General features: G+C 42.1%; 1 protein-coding gene across 6 annotated transcripts in view; it reads left to right on the plus strand.

The window, feature by feature from the left end:
• Positions 1-24547, plus strand: part of PRPF4B (pre-mRNA processing factor 4B) — a 201507-nt gene that overhangs the window by 4529 nt on the left and 172431 nt on the right. For all 6 annotated transcript variants that reach the window (XM_030208674.1, XM_030208675.1, XM_030208677.1 and 3 more), the window contains exon 2: positions 21676-22941. In XM_030208674.1, the coding sequence (XP_030064534.1) occupies positions 21676-22941 (1266 nt within the window). The remainder of the gene's footprint in view (positions 1-21675; positions 22942-24547) is intronic.

Here is a 24547-nt window from a genome sequence, read left to right on the forward strand (position 1 = left end):
CAGGCCAGATTTTCAGGGTATCCCCAGTGAATGTGCATGAAGAGATTTGTATACAGTGCCTATTTCATTTATTTGTTAGGAATATATTCTGAAAGTCTGGCCTGTTTGTAGCTCTGAGACTGAACTTTTCCACAAATTCACCGTCCTTTCTATGAAGAAGTATTTTCTTGGGTTACTTCTGAGTCTATCCCTTTATCCTTTGCCTCCTCATTCCAGAGCTTCCTTTCAGTTGAAAGAGACTTGCCTCCTGTACTTTTATGCCACACAGGTACTTAAATGACTCTCATATCTCCCCTTTCCTGCCTTTCTTCCAAAATAACAGTCAAAAACAGCGAAGATGACACAAAAAAAGAGAGCAGGGAAAAAACTGAAAAAAACAACAAAAAAGGACAACAAGAATGGTAACAAAAAAGTCCTAAAAAGTAAAAAACAAAAATATAAATAAAATAAGGAAGCCAAAAAAAGGAAGACAACACAAGAAAAATGAAAAAATGTTAAATAAATTTATTAAGGTGATATGACTCGACACAGCTGTGTTTCGGCCCAACTGGCCTGCGTCAGGAGTCTAAATTAAAACAAATTTAATTTAATTTAAAACATATCGATTATAAACATTTTGAACTATAATCAAAGATTTAATCAATATACAATAAAAGACAAAAAATAATATTATTAATAATAATGTATGAACTACAAACATTGGTCTAATGCATTCTTTAAATACAATTTTAAGAAGGAAAATATCTAAAGGCAATATAAAATGGTAATATAAAATGATGAAAAACAGCCCAAGTCTGTATTTTTTAAATGAGCTAATTATATTTTGAAAATCACTCATTTTTAAATTTATATTCATTAATACATCTCATCTTGTTAGTAAAAATTATAGCCATTAAAACTAGTCACATATATTGAGATGCACCAGAATTATAGGAACTTTACAATTTCTAAAGATCTTAATTGTTCTATATACATATAGTTTTATAGTGATTGTTGATCATTGTAGAACTAAAAAGTGTTATATTAAATCATAATTAACTATTCTTATTTAGGAAAAAGGTAATTTAAATATTTGAAGTTACCTGTTACACCATGTATGTATTGTCTGGTAGTATCGATCTTTAAAGGGTATTCAGTCAGACGCGCCTTTATTTAAAAGCACTCTACCTTTAAAAAGGCTGTGTGCACGGTTTGGCAATAATCTGTATGGTAGAGGAAGAACTGTTTAAGCTATACAACTCGGTATTACCAATCATGCTGTAACACTTCTAGCTCCTTATTGTTGATTATATACCGCGTATCAATTATCTACTGACTCTTACAGTATTCTATGTGTAAAAAAAGGAAAAGAATATTTAGTGATTAAAATCTTGAAAGGGTACCTTGTTTACGTATTTTATATGACGGAAGACTCATAGGTAAAATAATATGCATATAAAATAAAATAGATCTTATTGACATCGCTTGTCATGTTTTACAACTAAATGTGTCTAATAAAGATCTATAGCTGAAACGAAACATATGGACCGAGAGGCTCAAGGATAAATTCATGTGCATGAAACAAAAGCTCTTGTAGATTTCTCTTATATCGTATTCCAACTAAGTCTGTCTGTTGAAGATCTATGACTAAAACAAAACTATGGAAGATGTTCGATATTCCTATATTTTTACACATACTATATGTTGTTCGAATATTTTATACAACCAATGCAATGGGATCTGCTTCATCTAATTTTTTTTATATACCCAAGGGATTATACGATATACATGGTATATATGCATTTCTATGTATCTGTTTTATGATTATAGTGTCTAATGCCTGTAATTTGTTATAACCTCTTACCGTTATAGAAGACTCTGGTTCAAGAAAAAATATATATATATATTTTTCACTGGAATAGCTGCACACCAGCGTTAGCGTTCACTAGCAGTAACTTAGCGTGACGTATACATCTTCTTTTATAAGAAATGTTTGGTCTAATTAAAACGTCATTGTTCACGTCATATCCGCATTTTTCAAAATGACGTTTTCAAAGTGACGTTTTAATTAGACCAAACATTTCTTATAAAAGAAGATGTATACGTCACGCTAAGTTACTGCTAGTGAACGCTAACGCTGGTGTGCAGCTATTCCAGTGAAAAATATATATATATATTTTTTCTTGAACCAGAGTCTTCTGTAACGGTAAGAGGTTATAACAAATTACAGGCATTAGACACTATAATCATAAAACAGATACATAGAAATGCATATATACCATGTATATCGTATAATCCCTTGGGTATATAAAAAAAATTAGATGAAGCAGATCCCATTGCATTGGTTGTATAAAATATTCGAACAACATATAGTATGTGTAAAAATATAGGAATATCGAACATCTTCCATAGTTTTGTTTTAGTCATAGATCTTCAACAGACAGACTTAGTTGGAATACGATATAAGAGAAATCTACAAGAGCTTTTGTTTCATGCACATGAATTTATCCTTGAGCCTCTCGGTCCATATGTTTCGTTTCAGCTATAGATCTTTATTAGACACATTTAGTTGTAAAACATGACAAGCGATGTCAATAAGATCTATTTTATTTTATATGCATATTATTTTACCTATGAGTCTTCCGTCATATAAAATACGTAAACAAGGTACCCTTTCAAGATTTTAATCACTAAATATTCTTTTCCTTTTTTACACATAGAATACTGTAAGAGTCAGTAGATAATTGATACGCGGTATATAATCAACAATAAGGAGCTAGAAGTGTTACAGCATGATTGGTAATACCGAGTTGTATAGCTTAAACAGTTCTTCCTCTACCATACAGATTATTGCCAAACCGTGCACACAGCCTTTTTAAAGGTAGAGTGCTTTTAAATAAAGGCGCGTCTGACTGAATACCCTTTAAAGATCGATACTACCAGACAATACATACATGGTGTAACAGGTAACTTCAAATATTTAAATTACCTTTTTCCTAAATAAGAATAGTTAATTATGATTTAATATAACACTTTTTAGTTCTACAATGATCAACAATCACTATAAAACTATATGTATATAGAACAATTAAGATCTTTAGAAATTGTAAAGTTCCTATAATTCTGGTGCATCTCAATATATGTGACTAGTTTTAATGGCTATAATTTTTACTAACAAGATGAGATGTATTAATGAATATAAATTTAAAAATGAGTGATTTTCAAAATATAATTAGCTCATTTAAAAAATACAGACTTGGGCTGTTTTTCATCATTTTATATTACCATTTTATATTGCCTTTAGATATTTTCCTTCTTAAAATTGTATTTAAAGAATGCATTAGACCAATGTTTGTAGTTCATACATTATTATTAATAATATTATTTTTTGTCTTTTATTGTATATTGATTAAATCTTTGATTATAGTTCAAAATGTTTATAATCGATATGATTTAAATTAAATTAAATTTGTTTTAATTTAGACTCCTGACGCAGGCCAGTTGGGCCGAAACACAGCTGTGTCGAGTCATATCACCTTAATAAATTTATTTAACATTTTTTCATTTTTCTTGTGTCGTCTTCCTTTTTTTGGCTTCCTTATTTTATTTATATTTTTGTTTTTTACTTTTTAGGACTTTTTTGTTACCATTCTTGTTGTCCTTTTTTGTTGTTTTTTTCAGTTTTTTCCCTGCTCTCTTTTTTTGTGTCATCTTCGCTGTTTTTGACTGTTATTTATTTTTTGCGAAGACAGGTTTCTTCTGTTTTTTTGATAACGATGATTTCTTCCAAAATATACATATTGAGATCTTTGTCTGTTCCCATATGTTTTATGATGAGCACCACTGACCATTTTAGTAGCCACCATCTGGACCGACTCCATCCTGTTTATATCTTTTTGAAGGTGCTGATGTAGATATGATGAGGGATGATAAGCAGATCGCTCTGAGAGGATCTAAGAATTTGAGATGGTTGATATGGAATGAGTAAGTTAATGAGGAAACCATGAGTGAAAACCAGTCTTGTATTTGATCCAGGAAAGTACAGGACGCCAGTGTTCTTCTTGTAGTAGAGATTAGAGAATGACACGGGGATGGGGGCAGAGACCACAGGGATACGGCGCAGACAGATCTCGTGGGGACGGGGACAAACTTTGTTCCCATGCTGGTCACAATTAGCAAAATTTGCATGGGGGATCCTGTACATTCCTGCTACCAGCAAATTTTCTAAGAAGACATTTTCTATTGCAGGAAGGACTGTGGAAGACAGGAGAGCTAGTCTGAATCCTGAGATTGTTAATGACTTATTCATCCACAGATTAAAAAATCATAAAAGTGCTTCATAGGGCATTTTTCTCCCCCGCTAGGTCATATAGATCGGGTTGTATTTTGTACCCCTGAACATTTTAAGAGTGTGGATTAGGATTCCTTGGGGTAGTAGAAGTCAGCTATTGTTGGGGTTGGAAAGCTAGAGGATGGTGGTGGGGTTTCTGTAGTTGCTTGTTGTTGTTTTGTGTTTGTGATTTATAAACAACAGTTGCATAGCATATTGTTCCTTTTTATACTTTAGTAAAAAGATTTAAATATAAAATCATAAGTGTTGGATGCTTCTGCAGATGGGGACAGAGACAGGGCCTGTGGGAATGGGACGGGGACAAACTTTGTCCCGGTGTCATTCTCTAGAAATGTCATATGGGAGAGATGGTGTACGGCTAGAACAAGTGTGGTGGAATCTGTGTGGGAGAAAGTACTAGTTACCCCGCTTTCTAGTTGATCAGAGATGAAACTGCACATCTGAAGACTTGGTGCACTACCTAGCTTTGTTATAGTCTTTATCTTTTGTGATCTGACCTTCCTACATGCTATAAGGAAGAGTGAGACTTTTGTTTACATTGGTATAGTGTGGTTTTCAGGTATTACTTGAATACTGAAATGTTCTGTGATCAGTTAGCTATAATAGCTTTCTCAGCAAGCAGTTTTGCCACTGGAGAGAGAGGTGAATATTAATGTGCCCCGAACATGAGTACTGGTACCAGCTTGTTTAATATATTTGTTAATCTGGAAAAAAAAAGGGGGGGAAGCATGACATAAACTTGTCAATTAGGTAAAACACAAGTAACATGTAGAACACATGAGAATCTGGTAAGACTGGTGACATGGGTAACTAAATTGAGTCGTTTTAATTTAAATGGGGTATAAGAAATATTTCATAATCGTTTATCCTAGTTAATCCTAGCCCTTTACCATTTTCCTCCATATTTCAATTATCTAGCTTAAATCACTATTTAATTTAATCTGGTCCTAACTCAAGTTTTACTGGTCTAACATTATATGATGTATTTTACTTTCTGTTAATATATTTGAAAATGTTCATGCTTTTCTAATTGTTATGTAAGCCACATTGAATCTGAATTTTATATTGACTAATGCAAGATATAAATATCATAAATAAATATGATTGAATCCTTTTATATTGAAGAACAATTTGATGGGTGTATTTTGAATTGGTCTCAAGCAGCTTATAGTGAATAAATTGCTACCTTGTAAAGCTTATTTCAATAATTTAACCTTTTAATTACCAATAAAAGGACAGGTGAATGTAGTTGATCGTATCCAAAAAAAGGTGTTCACAAAATTAATCTCAAGGCAAAAAAATATTCCTTAGCATCTTGCTACACTGTTCTGCACAAGTGGGTGTTATCCCTTCCTATCAGCAGGTGGAGGTAGAGAAAACTAAATTTTGTTTATTATGTTATACTTTGCTTCTAGTTCACAAATACCTGGATGGTTCAATGTGGATTACAATAAAAAGAGACTGACCAAACAAAATTCAGGAAATTACATATTCCCAAACAATAGTAATTGGTTAATTAGACACAAAATGTATACCAAATAGCCAAGTTTTTAAAGTTTTTCAAAACGTCAAATAACTAGAATCAATTTGTATTCCCAGTGGTAGAGAATTCCACAATAAAGCAGACTGATAATAAAGAGAAGAGTTAAATATAGACCTAAATTTGAGTTGTCTGACAGAGGGGAAAATGTAAAATTACAAGTATTGTAAGAAGAGTTGATATGAAGTACACTAGCTCAGTCACAAAGATAAAGAGGCAGTAGCCATTCAGGATTTTATAGATAAAAGCACAAAGCTTAAATTGGGTTCTGGCCTCTACAGGAAGCCAAAGTAACTCCATCAGCAATTGAATAACCGATTGTTATCTAGAGGCTGAAAATATAAGCTGAACTGCTATATTCTGCACTAGTTGACTTCTATTAGAGATCCTGTATATATATGTGTGTATGTGTGTATATGTATATATGTGTGTGTATATATATTATATATACGTATATATATATCACACACACACACACACAGTGCAAGCCGCTTAAGTGCAAGGGTCTGAGACCAAAGAAATGCATGCGGTTAACTGGAGCGTGCACTTAACCGTTGTGACCCAAAGAAGCTTGACATCTGATAAACATATGTACAGTATAAAGTCTCCGTTAACTGACAGGCTTACTTGAAGTAATCAGTTATAGTCCTCTGTACAGTAATGGGTCTATGAGTTCCATAGACTACGTCTGCCAGATGGTAAAAACTGTCATAGCACTGATATCCAGTGGCCTCCAGATAGACGCGCACGGTGTTGATGCTCTCCAGCGCTCTTGCAAAAGTGACAGGTGGAGGTTGTTGAATTTTGTCAGCATCTGCCTTGCTGCTCATTTCATCCTCTGTTTCATCATCCGCCGTTGTTGCCTGCGTGTAGGCGCATATCTTCACATCACTGCTGTCGTCAGCTGTTTGTAGATCATAATCAATAGCTACGTAGCGATGAAACTCCTTCTTCAGTAACACCGGCTGGGATGTCAATAACCTGTTCATCTGACACATTTGCAACAGCTGCATCTGTTTTGTCCCTTTCCACATCCTTAACAAAGCTTGTCCGCTTGTAGCAGTTCACAGTGGTTGCCTGTGTAACATGATTCCAGGCTTCTTTCTGCATATGTAGGGAATCCAACAGTGATAGATTATGAGCCAGTTCAACAGCACGTTTATCGTTGCCAGTCTGGTCATTCATAACGCTCATCAGACGACGTAGCACAAGAGCCCGATAATGTTGTTTGAAATTGGCTATTATGCCCTGATCCATAGGTTGGATCAGAGAGGTAGTGTTAGGTGGCAGGAAGACCACCTGTTGACGTCTGACATCTTCTCTGTGTACAGCACAATTATCACAAAGCAACAAAATCTGACGCTTTTGTGCCTCATTCTAGTGTCTAACTTCTTTAGCCACTGCTTCCAAATTTCCCCAGTCATCCATGAATTTGCGGTAGTCTCGTATGACACAGGAAGTCGCTTAACTTTCTTGAAACAACGGGGCTGTTTGCTCTTTCCAATGACGAGAGGTTCCAACTTCTCACTCCCATCCATATTGCAGCAAAGGAGGATCGTCAGTTGGTCCTTCACGTTTTACCTTCAGTAGTTTCAGCATGTTTGATTCCATCAGGAATTGCTCTCCAGTAGAGACTGTTTTCGTCAGCATTGAAAATGTCAAGAGAAAACCTACAATGGCTCCCACTTAAGGAACGTATCGCTTTCAAGGTATGCTCACTAGTTCATAAAATTATCCATGGAGACGCACCAGCTTACATGTCAGACCTGATTGACTTACCATCTAGGAATGCCAAAAGATCATTCCGCACATTCCTTGATCTGCACTTCCCCGGCTGCAAAGGAATGAAATACAAACTAATGCATGCGTCAAACTTCACCTACCTGAGCACGCAGTTATGGAATGCACTGCCACGCAGCTTGAAATCGATTTACGAAAGAACGAACTTCTGCTCATTACTGAAGACCCATCTCTTTAATAAAGCCTACCACAAAGATCAACCAATGTGAATATGCACAACTCGCCCATTTATGGTGGTGAATGGAATTCGCTCGGAGGAGGGAAAGGTGAGTAGTGGAGTGCCTCAGGGATCGGTGCTGGGGCTGATTCTGTTCAATATATTTGTGAGTGACATTGCCAAAGGGTTAGAAGGTAAAGTTTGCCTATTTGCGGATGATACTAAGATCTGTAACAGAGTGGACACCCGGGAGGGAGTGGAAAACATGAAAAAGGATCTGAGGAAGCTAGAAGAATGGTCTAAGGTTTCACAATTAAAATTCAATGCGAAGAAGTGCAAAGTGATGTACTTAGGGAATAGAAATCCACGGGAGACGTATGTGTTAGGCGGGGAGAGTCTGATAGGTACGGGCGGAGAGAGGGATCTTGGGGTGAGAGTATCTGAGGATTTGAAGGCAATGAAACAGTGTGACAAGGCGGTGGCCATAGCTAAAAGGTTGTTAGGCTGTATAGAGAGAGGTGTGACCAGCAGAAGAAAGGGGGTGTTGATGCCCCTGTATAAGTCGTTGGTGAGGCCCCACCTGGAGTATTGTGTTCAGTTTTGGAGGCCTTATCTTGTTAAGGATGTAAAAAGAATTGAAGCGGTGCAAAGAAAAGCTACGAGAATGGTATGGGATTTGCGTTGCAAGACGTATGAGGAGAGACTTGCTGAACTAAACATGTATACTCTGGAGGAAAGGAGAAACGGGTGATATGATACAGACGTTCAAATATTTGAAAGGTATTAATCCGCAAACGAACCTTTTCCAGAGATGGGAAGGCGGTAGAACGAGAGGACATGAAATGAGATTGAAGGGGGGCAGACTCAAGAAAAATGTCAGGAAGTATTTTTTCACGGAGAGAGTAGTGGATGCTTGGAATGCCCTCCCGCGGGAGGTGGTGGAAATGAAAACGGTAACGGAATTCAAACATGCGTGGGATAAGCATAAAGGAATCCTGTGCCGAAGGAATGGATCCTCAGGAGCTTAGTCAAGATCGGGAGGCGGGGCTGGTGGTTGGGAGGCGGGGGTAGTACTGGGCAGACTTATACGGTCTGTGCCAGAGCCGGTGGTGGGAAGCGGGACTGATGGTTGGGAGGCGGGGATAGTGCTGGGCAGACTTGAACGGTCTGTGCCAGAGCCGGTGGTTGGGAGGCGAGGATAGTGCTGGGCTGACTTATAAGGTCTGTGCCAGAGCTGGTGGTTGGGAGGCGGGGATAGTGCTGGGCAGACTTATACGGTCTGTGCCCTGAAGAGCACAGGTACAAATCAAAGTAGGGTATACACAAAAAGTAGCAAATATGAGTTATCTTGTTGGGCAGACTGGATGGACCGTACAGGTCTTTTTCTGCCGTCATCTACTATATTACTATGTATATTCAGAATTGTCTCTTAATATCTGCTTGTATACTATTACTTTGTTTTATTATCATCATGCTGACCAGAACCCTGCAATACTAAATGTTTATTTACTAACATTCTTCCACTGTTCATGATGTATTGTAAGCCACTTTGAGCCTGCAAAGAGGTGGGATAAGATGGGATACAAATGCAACAAAATAAATAAATAAACAAACTCATTCAAGATGGTAGGAAGAACTGAAACAACCCAATTTTCAGCACCAAAGTCATCAGCGTCTTGTTTCTCACCATGCTGTTTCTTGAATGTTATGCTGTTCCTCTCCTTCCATCTTTCCAACCATCCAACAGTGGCTTTGAATTCAGTTAGTCCAAGACTTTCAGCTAGCTTGTTAGCTTTCTCCATAAGCAGTGGACCACTGACAGGAAACTGCTCCTGATTCGAGAAAACCACTGAAGAGGAGCATCTTACCTCCTCAGCTTTTCCCGCCTGTTTTTGTTTCCGTTGTGGATTTGTATTGTTTTGCCAGTCTTCCAGAAGCTGGTCTTTCTGCTTCAAGACACGTGAAATTTGACTGGGATTGCCATATTCTTTAGCAGTAGATGCTTGACTGTTTGTTTTCTAATTTTTAAAGAACTTCTATTCGTTCAGCCACGATGACGACCCCATTGTATACTCTAACTACATTCTTTTGCTTATTCTGCCTGTGGCAGCTAAAGGGGCAGTAAATTTGAAATCTCATTGGTTGTCACGCGCCAGTCGGCTTCCATATTCCATGTGTGCACTTATGCGGAGTCTTCCCTGCAGAGGAGCTGTCTTAAACCATGCATGTAAGCGAATCTTGCACTTATCAGTGGTGCGCTAAACCGAAGTTTGTCCCCATAGAAATTGATGGCACCAAAAACGGGACCGAAGTACGGCATGCAGTTAAACAGAGCATGTGCTTATCCGACATGCACTTAAATGGAGTGCACTGTATATATAAAATATGATGTTAGAGTAGTCTATTCTAGAAAGTATCAAAGTTTGAACCAACAATCTGAATTCAGCAAACCCAAAATATTTACGGATGGGCCGTAACTTCTGCATCAAATAAAGGATTTCCGTATTAAGTTTTATTTGACCAGAAAATGTCATTAAACTATCAACCTCTACTCCCAAACTCTTAGAGGAATTCTCAAAAACAAAGGACTCTGAACCAGTTGAAAAATTTGAGGAAATTTGTGTTTGATATCTTAACCACAGAAACTTAGTCTTTTCCTGTTTAAGCTTTAAATGATTAGTAATTCAATGTTCGATTAGTCAGACAAGACTGGAAATATCATTAAAGATGAAAGACCAATTGTGTGAAACCAGTAACAGTAAGGTGATATCATAAAAATTCTGTTTTAAGTTGTTCTAGCGCCTTACCCAAGGGTTACAGCAGAATATTATACAAAGGAAGAAAGAACACTGAGCCCAAGTAATGCCACAACCTCGTAGAGAAACTATCATTTCTTTTCACCACATAACTTCATGTGCATAGAAAACCCCTGAACTAAGACATAATACATCCACCAATACCCAAGTAACTCAACCTGGATAATAAAGATCATGATCGACCAAATTGAATACCAAGGAGAGGTCAAATTGAATAATAGCATTCTGACCTCTGCTCAACAGCGGTGATCCCTGGAAAAATCTAGTATTTTTTTTTCCAAATATAATTTTTATTGTAATGCAAAACACAATTAGAAGCACATGCCATCTATCAGAACAGTCCCAGGACAAAGTGGTGTCAAAGTGCTATATCTAGACACACAAATAATGCTATAAAGAAAAAGGACCTTATGGACAGGCTGGATGAGGCAAGGCTCTCCAAGTTTCATGGAGCTGCTAAACCTCATAAAAGTTAGTCATCTGTGTTGCAACGCTGTCAACTTGAACATTTGAAAAATAAAGTCCAATTTCTGTAGAACCTGAGATATAGAGGGCAAACCAGGCTGCTTCCACGCTTGTGCTAAAGCCAGTTTCCTTGTCATCAAGCAGATGAAGCCATTACGTATGGGTTATGTCCATCAACCAGCAGGGAAGATAGAGAGCACTCACACTTTCACAGTGCCCTCTTGGCCAGCTAGCTCCACTGCCTCTTCAGTATTCTCTATCTCCCCTAGCAGGGTGGCTGCAGCTTGTTCGAGCTCCAGAAAAATCTGCCGGGAGGTGGTTCCTGGCTTGCCAGTTGTTAACCGGGGTGTTGGAGGCTATAGCAGCCTCACTTTAAAGGCACATAGGTTAGCCCTTTCCCTGCCTTACCAATACCTCTGTGGATGTGGACATATTGCCTTGCTTTCCCTGTCCTTACCCACCAACAGTGGATGCAGGCATATAGGTTCGTCCTTTCCCTGCCTTTCCCACTCATCTGAGCCTCCGGAGTCTTCAATACCTCTGCTTTCCTCACAGCTTAAAAAAAAAAAAAGTCGCGTCGCGTTTTTAAACGCAGAGACACTGGAACAGAGGTTTTTGACCTGATTTTCAGCAGGATCGCAGTTGTACACTAGATCCTTTGAAGTAAGAGTGTTTTCCAACTCCTCCGAGGTGGGCCCGCGATCGGGGCGATTTTGGCGCGAAACCGCCATCTTGGATTTTACCGCCGTTTTTTGGCGATGGCTGCGGACAATGTAAAGCGCTGTTCCACTTGTGGCAAGTGCAAATCAGCAGCAGGGCTCTGTAAATCGTGCTGTACAAGGTCTGATTCAGTTAGGGGCAGTGACCCCGGTGCCTCCCGCCGAGCAAGGCTGCGGCCGATACTCCATCTACTTTGTGGTGCCGCGAAAAGGTGGGTCCTTTCGCCCTATTCTGGACTTAAAAGAAGTGAACAAGTCCCTGAGAGTGCGGCATTTCCACATGGAATCCCTGAGAGTTTCTCACGTCTCTGGACCTGAAAGAAGCTTACTTGCACATACCGATTTGGCCCCCGCACCAGAAGTTTCTGAGGTTTGCGGTGTTGGGAAAACATTTCCAGTTCAGGGCCTTGCCTTTTGGCCTCGCCACAGCTCCCCGAACCTTTTCGAAGGTAATGGTGGTAGTAGCTGCTTTTCTCAGGCGAGAAGGTATCAGGGTTCACCCGTACCTAGACGACTAGCTCATCAGAGCAGACTCTGCAACAGAGAGCTTACAAGCTACAGCCAGAGTGTTCTCAGTACTGTAATCTCTAGGCTGTGTCGTCAATATGGCCAAAAGTCACCTGTCCCCTTCACAATCTCTAGAGTTTTTGGGGGCCAGGTTCGACACAGTCTCGGGCTATGTGTTCCTACCCGAGCTAAGGCGGTGCAAGCTTCAGAATCAGGTCCGTCTGCTCCTGAGGATGCCCCGCCTGCGAGCTTGGGACATTGTCCAGCTGCTGGGATCGATGACAGCCACGATGGAAGTGGTACCCTGGGCGAGAGCGCACCCGAGACCTCTACAGTATTCCCTACTCCGGAGATGGTCTCCTTTTTCTCAGGATTACCAATGCAGACTTACTTGGCTCCCTGCGGCCCGACTCAGCATGGAGTGGTGGCTGTCGGACAGCATGCTGCAGTGAGGAATGCCGCTGACGCTCCCCGTTTGGTGCCTGGTGGTAACAGATGCCAGCCTGAAGGGCTGGGGCGCACACTGCAAGGGGAAGCATGCCCAGGGTCTATGGACACCCGAGGAATCGGAGTGGTCCATCAACCGCCTAGAGTTGAAAGCGGTGTTTCAGGCGCTTCTGGCCTTTCAAGTGACCGTGGAAGGTTTGGCTATCAGAGTGATGTCGGACAACACGACAACGGTGGCCTATATAAATCGACAAGGCGGAACAAGGTGCAGAGCACTAGCCGCGCAGTCCGAACTGATTTGCCACTGGGCCGAGCTGCATCTTCAGTGTCTGTCGGCAGCTCATATTGCAGGTCAGAGCAATGTGCAGGCCGATTATCTGAGCAGGCATCAGATCGATCCAGCAGAATGGAATCTGGCAGACGAAGTTTTCCTGCAGATCTGTGCCAAATGGGGCAAGCCCCTGATGGATCTAATGGCGACAAGTGCCAATACCAAAGTCCCGTGCTGCTTCAGCAGACGGAGAGATCCTCGCTCGGTGGGGTTGGATGCCTTGGCTCAACCCTGGCCTCCGGGTTTACTTTATGTGTTTCCCCCATGGCCCTTGATAGGGCGCCTGCTCTTGCGGATTAGGCTGCACCCAGGAGAAGTGGTCCTCATCGCCCCGGATTGGCCAAGGAGACCTTGGTATGCAGACCTCCGACAGATGCTCCTGGAGGTTCCTCTGCCGTTACCTCTGGTACCGAACCTGTTGACTCAGGGACCGGTAGCCACGGAGGACGCCAGCCGCTTTGGTCTTACGGCATGGCTATTGAGAGGGCGCAATTGAGGGATAAAGGTTATTCCAATAAAGTTATTTCCACTCTCCTGCAAGCCCGCAAGCGGTCCACTTCCGTGGCTTATGCCAGGATTTGGTGCCTGTTTGAGTCTTGGTGTGCTTCCAGAGCCATTGCTCCAATGCGGGCTCCTGTCTCGCCGATTCTGGACTTTTTGCAGGAAGGTGTACAAAAAGGCTTGGCCTATAATTCCCTGCGGGTGCAGGTGGCAGCGTTGGCCTCCCTTCGTGGTAAGGTGGAAGGCGTGTCTTTGGCTGCTCACCCAGATGTGGCACGGTTTCTTAGAGGGGTGCTTCGGCTCCGACCTCCAGTGCGAGCACCCTGTCCAGCTTGGAACCTGGGGCTAGTTTTGAAAACCCTGCAGGCATCTCCTTTTGAGCCGCTTCGGCGAGCATCGGAGAAAGGCCGTTTTTCTGTTGGCCATTACCTCGGCGAGACGGGTGTCAGAGCTCCAGGCGCTGTCCTGTAGAGACCCATTTCTGCAATTTTCAGAGTCCGGAGTCACGGTTCGGACCGTGCCTTCCTTTATGCCTAAGGTGGTGTCAGCCTTTCACCTAAACCAGCCTATTTTCTTGCCCTCTTTTTCAGAGGAAGAGTTTCCAGAATCTTTTGGGCAGCTGCACCTTTTGGATGTGCGCAGGACTCTGCTGCAGTATCTGCGAGTTACTAACTCTTTCAGGACTTCTGATCATCTGTTTGTTTTGCTATCCAGTTCTCGCAGAGGGTCTCCAGCGTCTAAAGCCACTATTGCCCGCTGGCTCAAAGAATCTATCTTTTCAGCTTATCTGCTGGCCGGCAGGGTTCCGCCTGTAGCCTTTAAGGCACATTCTACTAGAGCGATTTCTTCCTCTTGGGCTGAAACTGGAGCACTCTCTCTTCAAGAGATATGCAGTGCAGCAACATGGGCTTCTAAGCTCTCCTTTGCCCGACATTACAGGCTGGATGTGGCTGCCAGGAGGGATGCGCGTTTTGGTGCACAAAATTTTTAAAAAGGTTCTCTCTCTTTTTTTTTTTTTTCTTTTTTGTCGGTGGGGAGAGAGGAATTGGGGGTGGGGTTAGGAGGAGGGATTCAGAGAGGCTCATGCTGGGGGTGGGGGTGGGGATGTGACAGCAATGTTTCTACTGGGATGGCTGTGTAGGTGATGAAGAGAGGTTTTATACTCCTGGGAGAGTTCTGCGCTACTATACAACACAGAATTTGTGTAGAATTGCCCACCTCCACAGACTGCACAGAATTCTGCAGAATTGTGTGCAGTCTGCCTTTGCAGGCAGAGCAGCACAGACACTGGCAGCTGGAAAGTGACTCCCACCTTTCCTACACACTCACTGGTCCAGTGCGTAGAAGGAGGAGATGCACAGTCGCAGATTGTGCTGCTTCCTCCTCTGCTGCAGCGATACAAAGGCCCACTTGGTTCAAAGGAACAGTTGGGCCCGGGACAGCAGAGGAGCAGAAAGCAGCCCGATGTGCGGCTCTGCAGCTCCTGCTCCTACTGTGCTGGACCGGTGAGTGTGCAGGGGGTGGGGTATGGAAAAATGTAGATGGGTGAGTGCAGGGAGGGGGTCTGGAAAAAGGTGGATGGAGTGTGGGTGCATGGAAGGGGCTGGAAAACAAAAAGATGGATGAGGTTGTATGTCTGTTCCATGGGAAATTGGGTGGAGGTCTGCATGAAAGTGCATTGGAAACTGGGATGGGGGTGTTTCGTACCCAATCTTTTCCTGCCCACTGCCACTGATCCTCCCGCTGTCTCCACTTTTTTTAAATGGCTGCCGAGACTTCCAGTGGTGACCTTGCATGACTTCCGCGAAAGGCAACCATTTTAAAAAAGCAGGGGCAGGAAAGAATGGTGATCTTTCCTCCCTAAAAGAAGCCACTTGACCACCCGGGTACCTTTAGGTATGTGCCGGGAGGGCACTCGGATGAGGGAAGGCACTTCCGAAGGACCTGGGTTCATCCCCATGGGATCCCTGAGACATGGAGGGGATCCCCACAGAAATCACGCTATCTGCACAAAAATATTACGAATAAAGTGTGCAGAAATTTGAAGAATTTTCAGTTTTTTTTGTACAGAATTCTCCCTGGAGTAGTTTTAGGCTACAGCTGCTGGGAGCAGGTAGATAAGCAGTGGGGAGAGGTAAAAACTGCAGTTGCTGGGGACAGATGGGCATTGCAGAGGGTCTAAGGCTGTAGTTTCTTGGGGGTAGGTGGGGGGGGGGGGTATATTGTCACATCCACCCTTAACAACTGTAGCTATAAGCTGTCCCCCATTGCCCTAGCACACATCCTAAAGCCTCTCTTCATTGCCAGATATACTGCAGGTGGGTGGAAAATTGAGAGAGCAGTAGCCTCTCTGCTACTGTAATAAGCTTTCTGTACATCACATTGAGCACATTATGAGCATGTGATTTATAAGTATACATAAATCAATTCGTTCCAAGGCTGGCTTCTAGTAGAGGCAAGCTGAATTTTGGTTTCAGCTTTGGTTCCAAAACCAGCTCGAAGTCCGCATTCTGCCTTATTTCGGCTGAAAATACCTGTGCACTTTTGGCTGAAACCAAAACCTTTTCTAGTCCCATGGCTCTCCTCATTCTCCTCTCCGCTCCCTCATCCTCCCTCTTTCCACCCCCTGAACACAAGACCCCCGCCCCCCCCCCTCCGGCCTACCCATACCTCCCTGGCGCTCTGCTGGCTAGTCATATCCATTCTAAGTCAGACTAATGGTCCATCTAGCCCAGTATCTTGCTTTCAACAGTGGCCAATCTAGGTCAGAAGTACTTGAAAGAAACCCAAATAGTAGCAACATTTTATGCTACCAATCCCAGTGGCTTCTCCATGTCTATCTCAATAGCAGATTATGGACTTTTCCTCCAGCAACTTGTCCAAACCTTTTTTTAAACCCAGATATGCTAACCATTATTACTACATCCTTCAGCAAAGAGTTCCAGAGCTTAACTGTTAGTTGAGTGAAAAAATATTTCTTCCTATTTGTTTTAAAAGTATTACCATGTAACTTAATTGAGTGTCCCCTAGTCTTTGTACTTTTTGAAAGAGTAAAAAATCGATTTCACTTCTGCTCGTTCAATACCACTCACGATTTTGTAGACCTCAATCATATCTCCCCTCAGCTGTTCCAAGCTGAAGAGCCCTGACCTCTCCAGCCTTTCCTCATACGAGAGGAGTTCCATCCACTTTATCATTTTGGTCACTCTTCTTTGAACCTTTTCTAATTCCACTCGATCTTTTTTTGAGATACGGTGACCAGAACTGAACACATACTCAGGATGCATTCGCACCATGGAGTGATACAGAGGCATTATAGTATTCTTGGTCTTATTTACCATCACTTTCCTAATTATTTCTAGCATCCTGTTTGCTTTTTGGCTGCAGCCACACACAGGGAAGAACATTTTATTGTATTGTCTACAATGACACTTGGATCTTTTTCTTGGATGCTTACCCCTAAGGTGGACCCTAGCATCAGATAACTAGGATTTGGATTGTTCTTCCCAGTGTGCCTCATTTTGCATTTCTCCACATTAAATTTCATCTGCCATTTGAATGCCCAGCCTTCCTGCAATTTTTCAAAGTCCGCAGGTGTTTTAACGTTGAATAGTTTTGTGTCCTCTGCAGATTTAATCACCTTGCTTGTCTTTCCGAATTCCAGATAATTTCTAAGTATGTTAAATAGCACTGGTCCCAGTATGGATCCCTGCGGTACTCCACTGTTCACCCTCCTCCATTGAAAGAACTGGTCATTTAACCCTACCCTCTGTTTTCTGTCTAATAACCAATTCCTAATCCACAACAGAACATTGCCTCCTATCCCATGACTTTTTAATTTTCTCAGGACTCTCTCATGAGGAACTTTGTCAAAAGCTTTCTGAAAATCTAGACACACAATATTAACTGGCTCACCTTTATCGATTTGTTTATTCATGCCTTCAAAGAAATGAAACAAATTGGTGAAGCAAGACTTCCCTTGGCTGAACCCATTCTGATTATGTCCCATTAAACCTTGTTTATCTATGTGTTCCGTAATTTTGTTCTTTATGATAGTTTCCACTGTTTTATCCGGCACTGATGTCAACATTACCAGTCTGTAATTCCCTGGTTCACCCCTGGAACCCTTAAAAAAAAATTGGCGTTACATTCGTCACCCTCCAATCTTCAGGTACTACAGACGACTTTAATGACAGGTTACAGATTACTAACAGCAGATCAGCAATTTCATGTTTGAGTTCTTTCATTACCCTTTCGAAAATTAAATGCTTCTACAGTAGATTTCCTTTGTGACTTCACTCCTGGTAGTAGCTCAAACTTGATCATGTTATTATTATTTCCTAGCAGATCTAATTCCGTTACCTCTCATACTATACCCTGCTTTCCACCAAGGACTAGATCTAAAATGGCTCCCCCTCTTGTCACTTCCTGGACTAGTTGCTTGAAGAAGCAGTCATTTATTACATCTAGGAATTTCATCTCCCTAGCGCTCTCTGATGGTAACGATTATCCAGATAGCATTGGGTAATTTGAAATCACCCATTATTATACTGTTGCCCAATTTGCCAGCTTTCCTAATTACTGTATCCATTTCTTAATTTGTCCATTCTTTCCTTGTGGATAGTAGTACAGTCCTACAATACTCCTTTCCTTCACACATTTAATTTCTATCCATAATGATTCCACACTGCTGTTTCATGTAGAATATTTATTTTGTTTGACTCAATTCCTTCTGTAACATATAGTGCAACCCCCCCCTTTAACTTGATTCCCTCTATCATTGTGATAAATTTGTACCCTGTTAACACAGTGTCCCATTGATTGTCCTCCTTCCACCAGGTCTCTGAGATGCCTATTACATCTGCCTCATCATTTATTTCTATACTAACCGTTAAGCCCGTAAAAACGGGCGAGTATTGCAGCCCTCCTCTCTCCCCTGGCCTCACCCCATCCAGCGACCCTCCTCTTTCCCTTGGCCTCCCCCCATGTCCAGCAACCCTCCTCTGTGCCCTGCTCTCACCCAAGTCCAGCAACCATGGCCTCTCCCCCTGCCATCCCCCCATGTCCAGCTACCCTCATCGCCACCGCTCCCTCCCCCCTCTGTGCTGGGCCCCCTGCACTGACCTGACAGCGTCGCTCACCTCCATGTGAAAGCGCTACAGGCAGCAGCAGATCACTCTGCTGCTACCTGCAGCGCTTCCACACGGAGGTGAGAGGCGCTGTCAGGTCAGTGCGGGGGGGGGGGGGGAGGGTGGAGGTTGTTTCGCGCGATGTTCCTTTCCAGGCGGCAGCGGTGGCGTCCGACAATTCTACTACTACTTAACATTTCTAGAGCGCTACTAGGGTTACGCAGTGCTGTACAGTTTAACAAAGAAGGACAGTCCCTTCTCGAAGGAGCTTACAATCTAAAGGACGAAATGTCAAGTTGGGGCAGTCAAGATTTTCTGAATAGAGGTGTAGTGGTTAGGTGCCAAAGGTAACATTGAAAGGTGGGCTTTGAGCAAGGATTTGAAGATGGGCAGGGAGGGGGCCTTGCGTATGGGCTCATATGTTTCTCTCTCTGTTCCGCCCTCTGATGTCTTGACGCGAGGGCGGGACAGAGAGGGAAGTCTGTACTGCACATTTGCAAGTGAGTATGGTCACTTGCCGTTTATATGTTTGATACTCTCTCCCATCTTATTTTTTAGGCATCTAGCATTTTTATACAGGCACTTCAAATTGTGTTTTTTTTCCCCTTGCATCTACAAGCTGCTTAGAAGTTGATAGGGATAATTTGCATCCTTTAACCTGCTCTCTCCTTAAACACTCCTGGCTTTCTTTCACCATTATTGAAACCTCTTTAATGAGATTCCCTAAATGTCCTGTTTTACTCCACACTGAAAGATGTGCTCTTGGGCGACTATTGGCTCCCCCTCGTTAGCACCAGCAGCCTGGTTCCATCCTAGTTGAGGTGGAGCCCATCCTTTTAGAATAGGCTCCCCATTTCCCAGAATATTGTCTAGTTCCTAACAAATCTATATCCCTTATCCCTGCACCATTATCTCAACTACGCATTGAGACTTTAGAGCTCTGCCTGCCTCTTGGGTCCTGCGTGTGGAACAGGGAACATTTCCGAAAATGCTACCCTGGAAGATCTGTACTTCAGATTTCTACCTAACAACCTAAATTTGGCTTTCAGGGCTTCCCCACATTCTCCTATGTTATTGGTATCCACATGTACCAAGACAGCCGGCTGCTCTCCAGCTCTATCAAGAATCGTATCTAGGTGACCCATAAGGTCACCTAGATAGGAGTGATCCCCAGTTGCTCTTGCTCATCTTGTGTTCACAATCAAAATACCGACTTCCAATGGCAGTCTTGCAAGATAGCTGCTGGAGGGCGCAGCAGCCATTTTGAGATAGGAGCCAGAATGGGCAGCAGCAATCTGTAGTCACTCTTACCTGTGCCAGCTGCAGTCCCAAAATGGCTGCTGTGACCTCCAGCAGCAATTTTGCATGACTGCTGCGCGAAGTTGTGGCATCCATTTTAACTGCGAACACTTGATGGGAAGAAGCAACTAGGGATCGCTCCGACCCCAGTTAGCCAGTAGTCCACCAAGTAGTTTTTTTTTTTTTTTGGGGGGGGGGGGGGGGCAAGATGGTGGAAGGAGAAGGAGGGAGTGGGGGCTTTTCCTGGTCAGGGGTTGGGACGGGACGTTTTCAGCTTGGCTTCAGTTTCAGCTGAAATTAACAGTTTTGGCCAAAATTGAATGCCCTCCCCAGTTTTGGTTTCCCTCTGTCTTCTAGACCCTAATAAAATTTGGCGAGGCCTGGATTAAGAGGATGGGCTGATATGAAGAAAGACTGAAGAGGTTAGTGCTCTTCAGCTTGGAGAAGAGATAGTTGAGGGGAGATACGGTAGATGTCTATAAAATCTGAGTGGAGTGGAACTGGTAAATCTAAATCTATTTTGTTTACTTTTTTCAAAAAGTACAGTCTAGGGAACGCTTCATGAAATTACAATATTAGTAGTAATTTAAAACAAATAGTAGAAAATATTTTTCCACTGAATGCATAGTTAAGCTCTGGAACTCATTGCAAGAGGATGTGATAAAATTTGGGGATTTTTGACCTGGATTGACCACTGGACACTGTTAGATGGACCTTTGATCTGACCCAGTGTGGCAAACACATTCTTATTTAATACAGTGCACTCAAAATTTTCAAATTGCTGGGACCCCACATTCCCACACTTGCCTTTTCCCAAGTACCTGCTTCCCCCCTCCCCCCACTATCCTAAGGTTGTCTTTATCCTTTTTCCCTTGAGTACTTGCTCTCACCTATCAAGACTCTGCTGTCCCCCCAATTCCTAATTTCTAATTCTTGCATCCCTTTCTTCTGTTCCTTTTCCTTCCCTTCCCTTCAACCAGAGTCCCTACTTCCCCTGACATTTCCCAGTTCTGTTTTCTCCCCCACTGCTCCCAGTTTATTTTACTGCTCCTTCTGCAGACTTGTACCTCTAAACTATTTGCTTGCTGCTTGTGCTGCCGCTTCTTTTCCCACCATTTGAACCATGGGGCATTTTCAGAGCCCCTGCCTGCTCCACACTGTTTGTTTGAACTGTTACAGTCCCTTGCAATTCAACTAGCCTACATGTGAACTGTGTGGGACTCTACATATAGAATGCTTTGTGGTTCAAATAGGGGATGTTTCTACCATACCAGTCACAGAAAGGAGGAAATAGCAGCAGGAACAGGAAGCATGTAGATCAGAAGTAGTAGCCTGAGGCTGGGATGGCAAGCCATTTTTGAGAGGAAGCACTTGCCATTCCATAGCAGTACTTCTTGGTGACCCTGGAGCAATTTTAGCTGGCGGCAGAAAAGATGCCATTACATACTATCAGAATTTGCCACCTGCAGAAATCCCTGAATGCAATCATATGTGAATAAGACATTTTAATAATTACCCTAATCTCTTGGATTCTAGTTTTGTTTTCCTTTGTTACACAGTAAACATAGAAATGCTTAAATAATAGAGTGGTGTTTGATATGTAGTTTGTTAACCTCTGTTGAATTGCTTTACAGAATGGAGTATGCAGATATATCTGACAAAAGTGTAAATCAAGAGAATGGGGAAGTTTCTGAGGAAGACCAAGCCCAGAATAAACATAGCAGCAAACACAAAAAGAAGAAGCACAAGCATCGAAGTAAACATAAGAAGCATAAACATGCACCAGAGGAAGACAAGGAAAAAGACAAGGACAAAGACAAGGAAAAGGACAAGGGCAAAGACAAAGACAAGGAAAAGGACAAGGGCAAGGACAAAGACAAAAAGCATAAACACAAGCATAAACATAAGAAACACAAACGGAAAGGTATTGGGGACAATGACAAGGAAGATGGGTCATTAGCAAAAAGAGCTAAAATTGATGACTTTGCTCTGCTGGAAGATTTGGAGAAACAAAGAGCTTTGATAAAAGCTGAACTTGACAATGAGTTAATGGAAGGAAAAGTTCAATCAGGAATGGGATTAATATTACAGGGTTATAACTCGGGCTCTGAGGAAGAAGGAGAGATTAATGAAAAGGTAAGGAATGGCAATAAATCTGCTAGTAAAATATCAAATATTAAGGGAAACCAAGAGCTTATGGACTCTAAAACAAGCTCAAAGAGGAGAAGTAAGAGCAAATCAAAAGAAAGGACAAGGCACAAGCCTGAAAAGAAGAGAAACAAGGCTAATGCTGAGCCGGTGAAAGAAAAACCAGCTAGAAGCAAGTCCAAAGAGAGAAGAAAATCCAAAAGCCCAGTTAAAAAGTGTAAAACTGAAGATCAGCCAAGGAAGTCACGATCTCCAACACTTAAGAGACGTTCTCAAGAGAAAATTAGGAAGTCCAGGTCTCCTGTAGAAGATAAGGTCAAGTCAAAAGATCGAAAGAAGTCTCCAGTTGCAAATGAAAGCAAAAGCAAAGATCGACACAAAAAATCCAAATCACCAGTAGATCATAGAAGTAAATCCAAAGAGAGAAGGTCAAAATCTAAGGACAAAAAACCCAGAAGGACTGAGACTGAGAAAGAGAAGAAACCTATGAAGTCCCCATCTAAAGATGCATCCTCAGGGAAGGAAAACAGGTCACCTAGCAGAAGACCTGGGCGTAGCCCAAAAGGAAGGAGCATAACTCCAAAGCAGCGTGACAAGACAGCAAGGCGAAGTCGTTCACCTCCGCTTAATGATCGGCGTGGTAAGCAGAGTAAATCTCCAACCAAAATGCAGTCACCCCTTCGAAGAGGTAAAAGCCGATCTGCAGAAAGAAAAAGAAAAGAACCCGAGAGGCGGAGGCTTTCTTCTCCTAGGTAATGTGTTTACATATACTGACTCAGTTTTCTAAGAACTAACAAAAATAAATATATTAAACCCTGAAAGGAAAATGCCTCAAAAAATGTAAGGAAGCACCTTATGGTTTAGTGCCACCATATCTCAGAAAAAAACTTCAAGGTTTAATGTCCTAAACAATTAGTTTTTCAGTGTGGGATATTTGACCTGGAAGGTATTTTCTGCCTGTGATTGAAGTATGGTGACACTAAAAGGAATGCTTCCATAAATTTCTGAGCCTTTTTCCTGCAAAGGTTTAATATGTTTGTTTTTGTTAGTTCTTAGAGAATTGAGATAGTATATATTTTTCTTGTGTGTTTATTCTTTTTCTACGGACAAACAGTCCATCGGTATTCTCATAGCTGGGTGACATCATCCGACGGAGCCTGACGTGGACGCTGCCTAGTGTATATAGATATTAGAAAATTCTAGCAGTGTCCCACTGCGCATGTGTGGGTGCCTTCCTGCCGGATGCATGCGCACAGGTTCTTGAGTCTGTTTTTTTTCCGCAGAGCTGAAAGTTCATTGCATATTGACAGATGTTTTTCTGTGCCTTCCCATGTGGCTTTTTCCATGTGGAGTGGAGGAGTAACGTAATGGTTAGTGTAGCAGACCGAGATCTTGGAGAACTGGATTCGATTCCCACTGCAGCTCCTTGTGATCCTGGGCAAGTCACTTAACCCTCCATTGCCCCAGGTACAAAAACTTAGATTGTGAGCCCATTAGGGACAGAGAAAGATTTAGATTTTATTGTTTATATCCCAACCTTATCTAGAGCGAGGTACAAAATACGCTCATAAAACTCATAAAAACATACTACACAAACTAACAAAATCCATACTTGGCAGGTTCAAAAAAGTTCAAAAATACCAGGAATCTGTTTAAACTGCAGAAGCAAAAAAAAAAAAAGCGAGACACATTGAATGACCTGTTAGCTTGTGCTTAAATGTCAGCAAATGAGTCTGTTTCAGTCCAGCTGGCAAGCAATTCCATTCAAAAGGCCCAGCAATCAAAAAAGGACCCTTTCCTCATGACATCCAGGCGAAACAGATTCATAGCAGGTACAATTAAATTTCCAGCTTTCATAGACCGCAATTGTCTTGATGGAACATAGTGCTTAATAGCATTCTTCAAATACACAGAAGTATCAAACATATAAACGGCAAGTGACTGACTCTACTACTACTACTATTAAACATTTCTATAGCGCTACTAGACTTACGCAGCGCTGTACAAATTAACATGAAAAGACAGTCCCTGCTCAGTAGAGCTTACAATCTAAATTGGACAGACAAGCAGACAGCTAGGGGTGGGGAAATTGCAGTGGTAGGGGAGATAAGTAAGGGTGTTGAGTAAGAGAGTCATGGTTAGGAGTCAAAAGCAGTAGCAAAGAGGTGGGCTTTAAGCCTAGACTTGAAGACAGCCAGAGACTGAGCCTGACGTAATGGCTCAGGAAGTCTATTCCAGGCATAGGGAGCAGCGAGATAGAAGGAATGGAGCCGGGAGTTAGCAGTGGGGGAGAAGGGGGACGACAGGAGACATTTACCCAGCGAACGGAGTTCACGGGGAGGAGTGTAGGGAGAGATG

Source organism: Microcaecilia unicolor, chromosome 1 (assembly GCF_901765095.1).
Source record: "Microcaecilia unicolor chromosome 1, aMicUni1.1, whole genome shotgun sequence".
Lineage (NCBI taxonomy): Eukaryota > Metazoa > Chordata > Amphibia > Gymnophiona > Siphonopidae > Microcaecilia > Microcaecilia unicolor.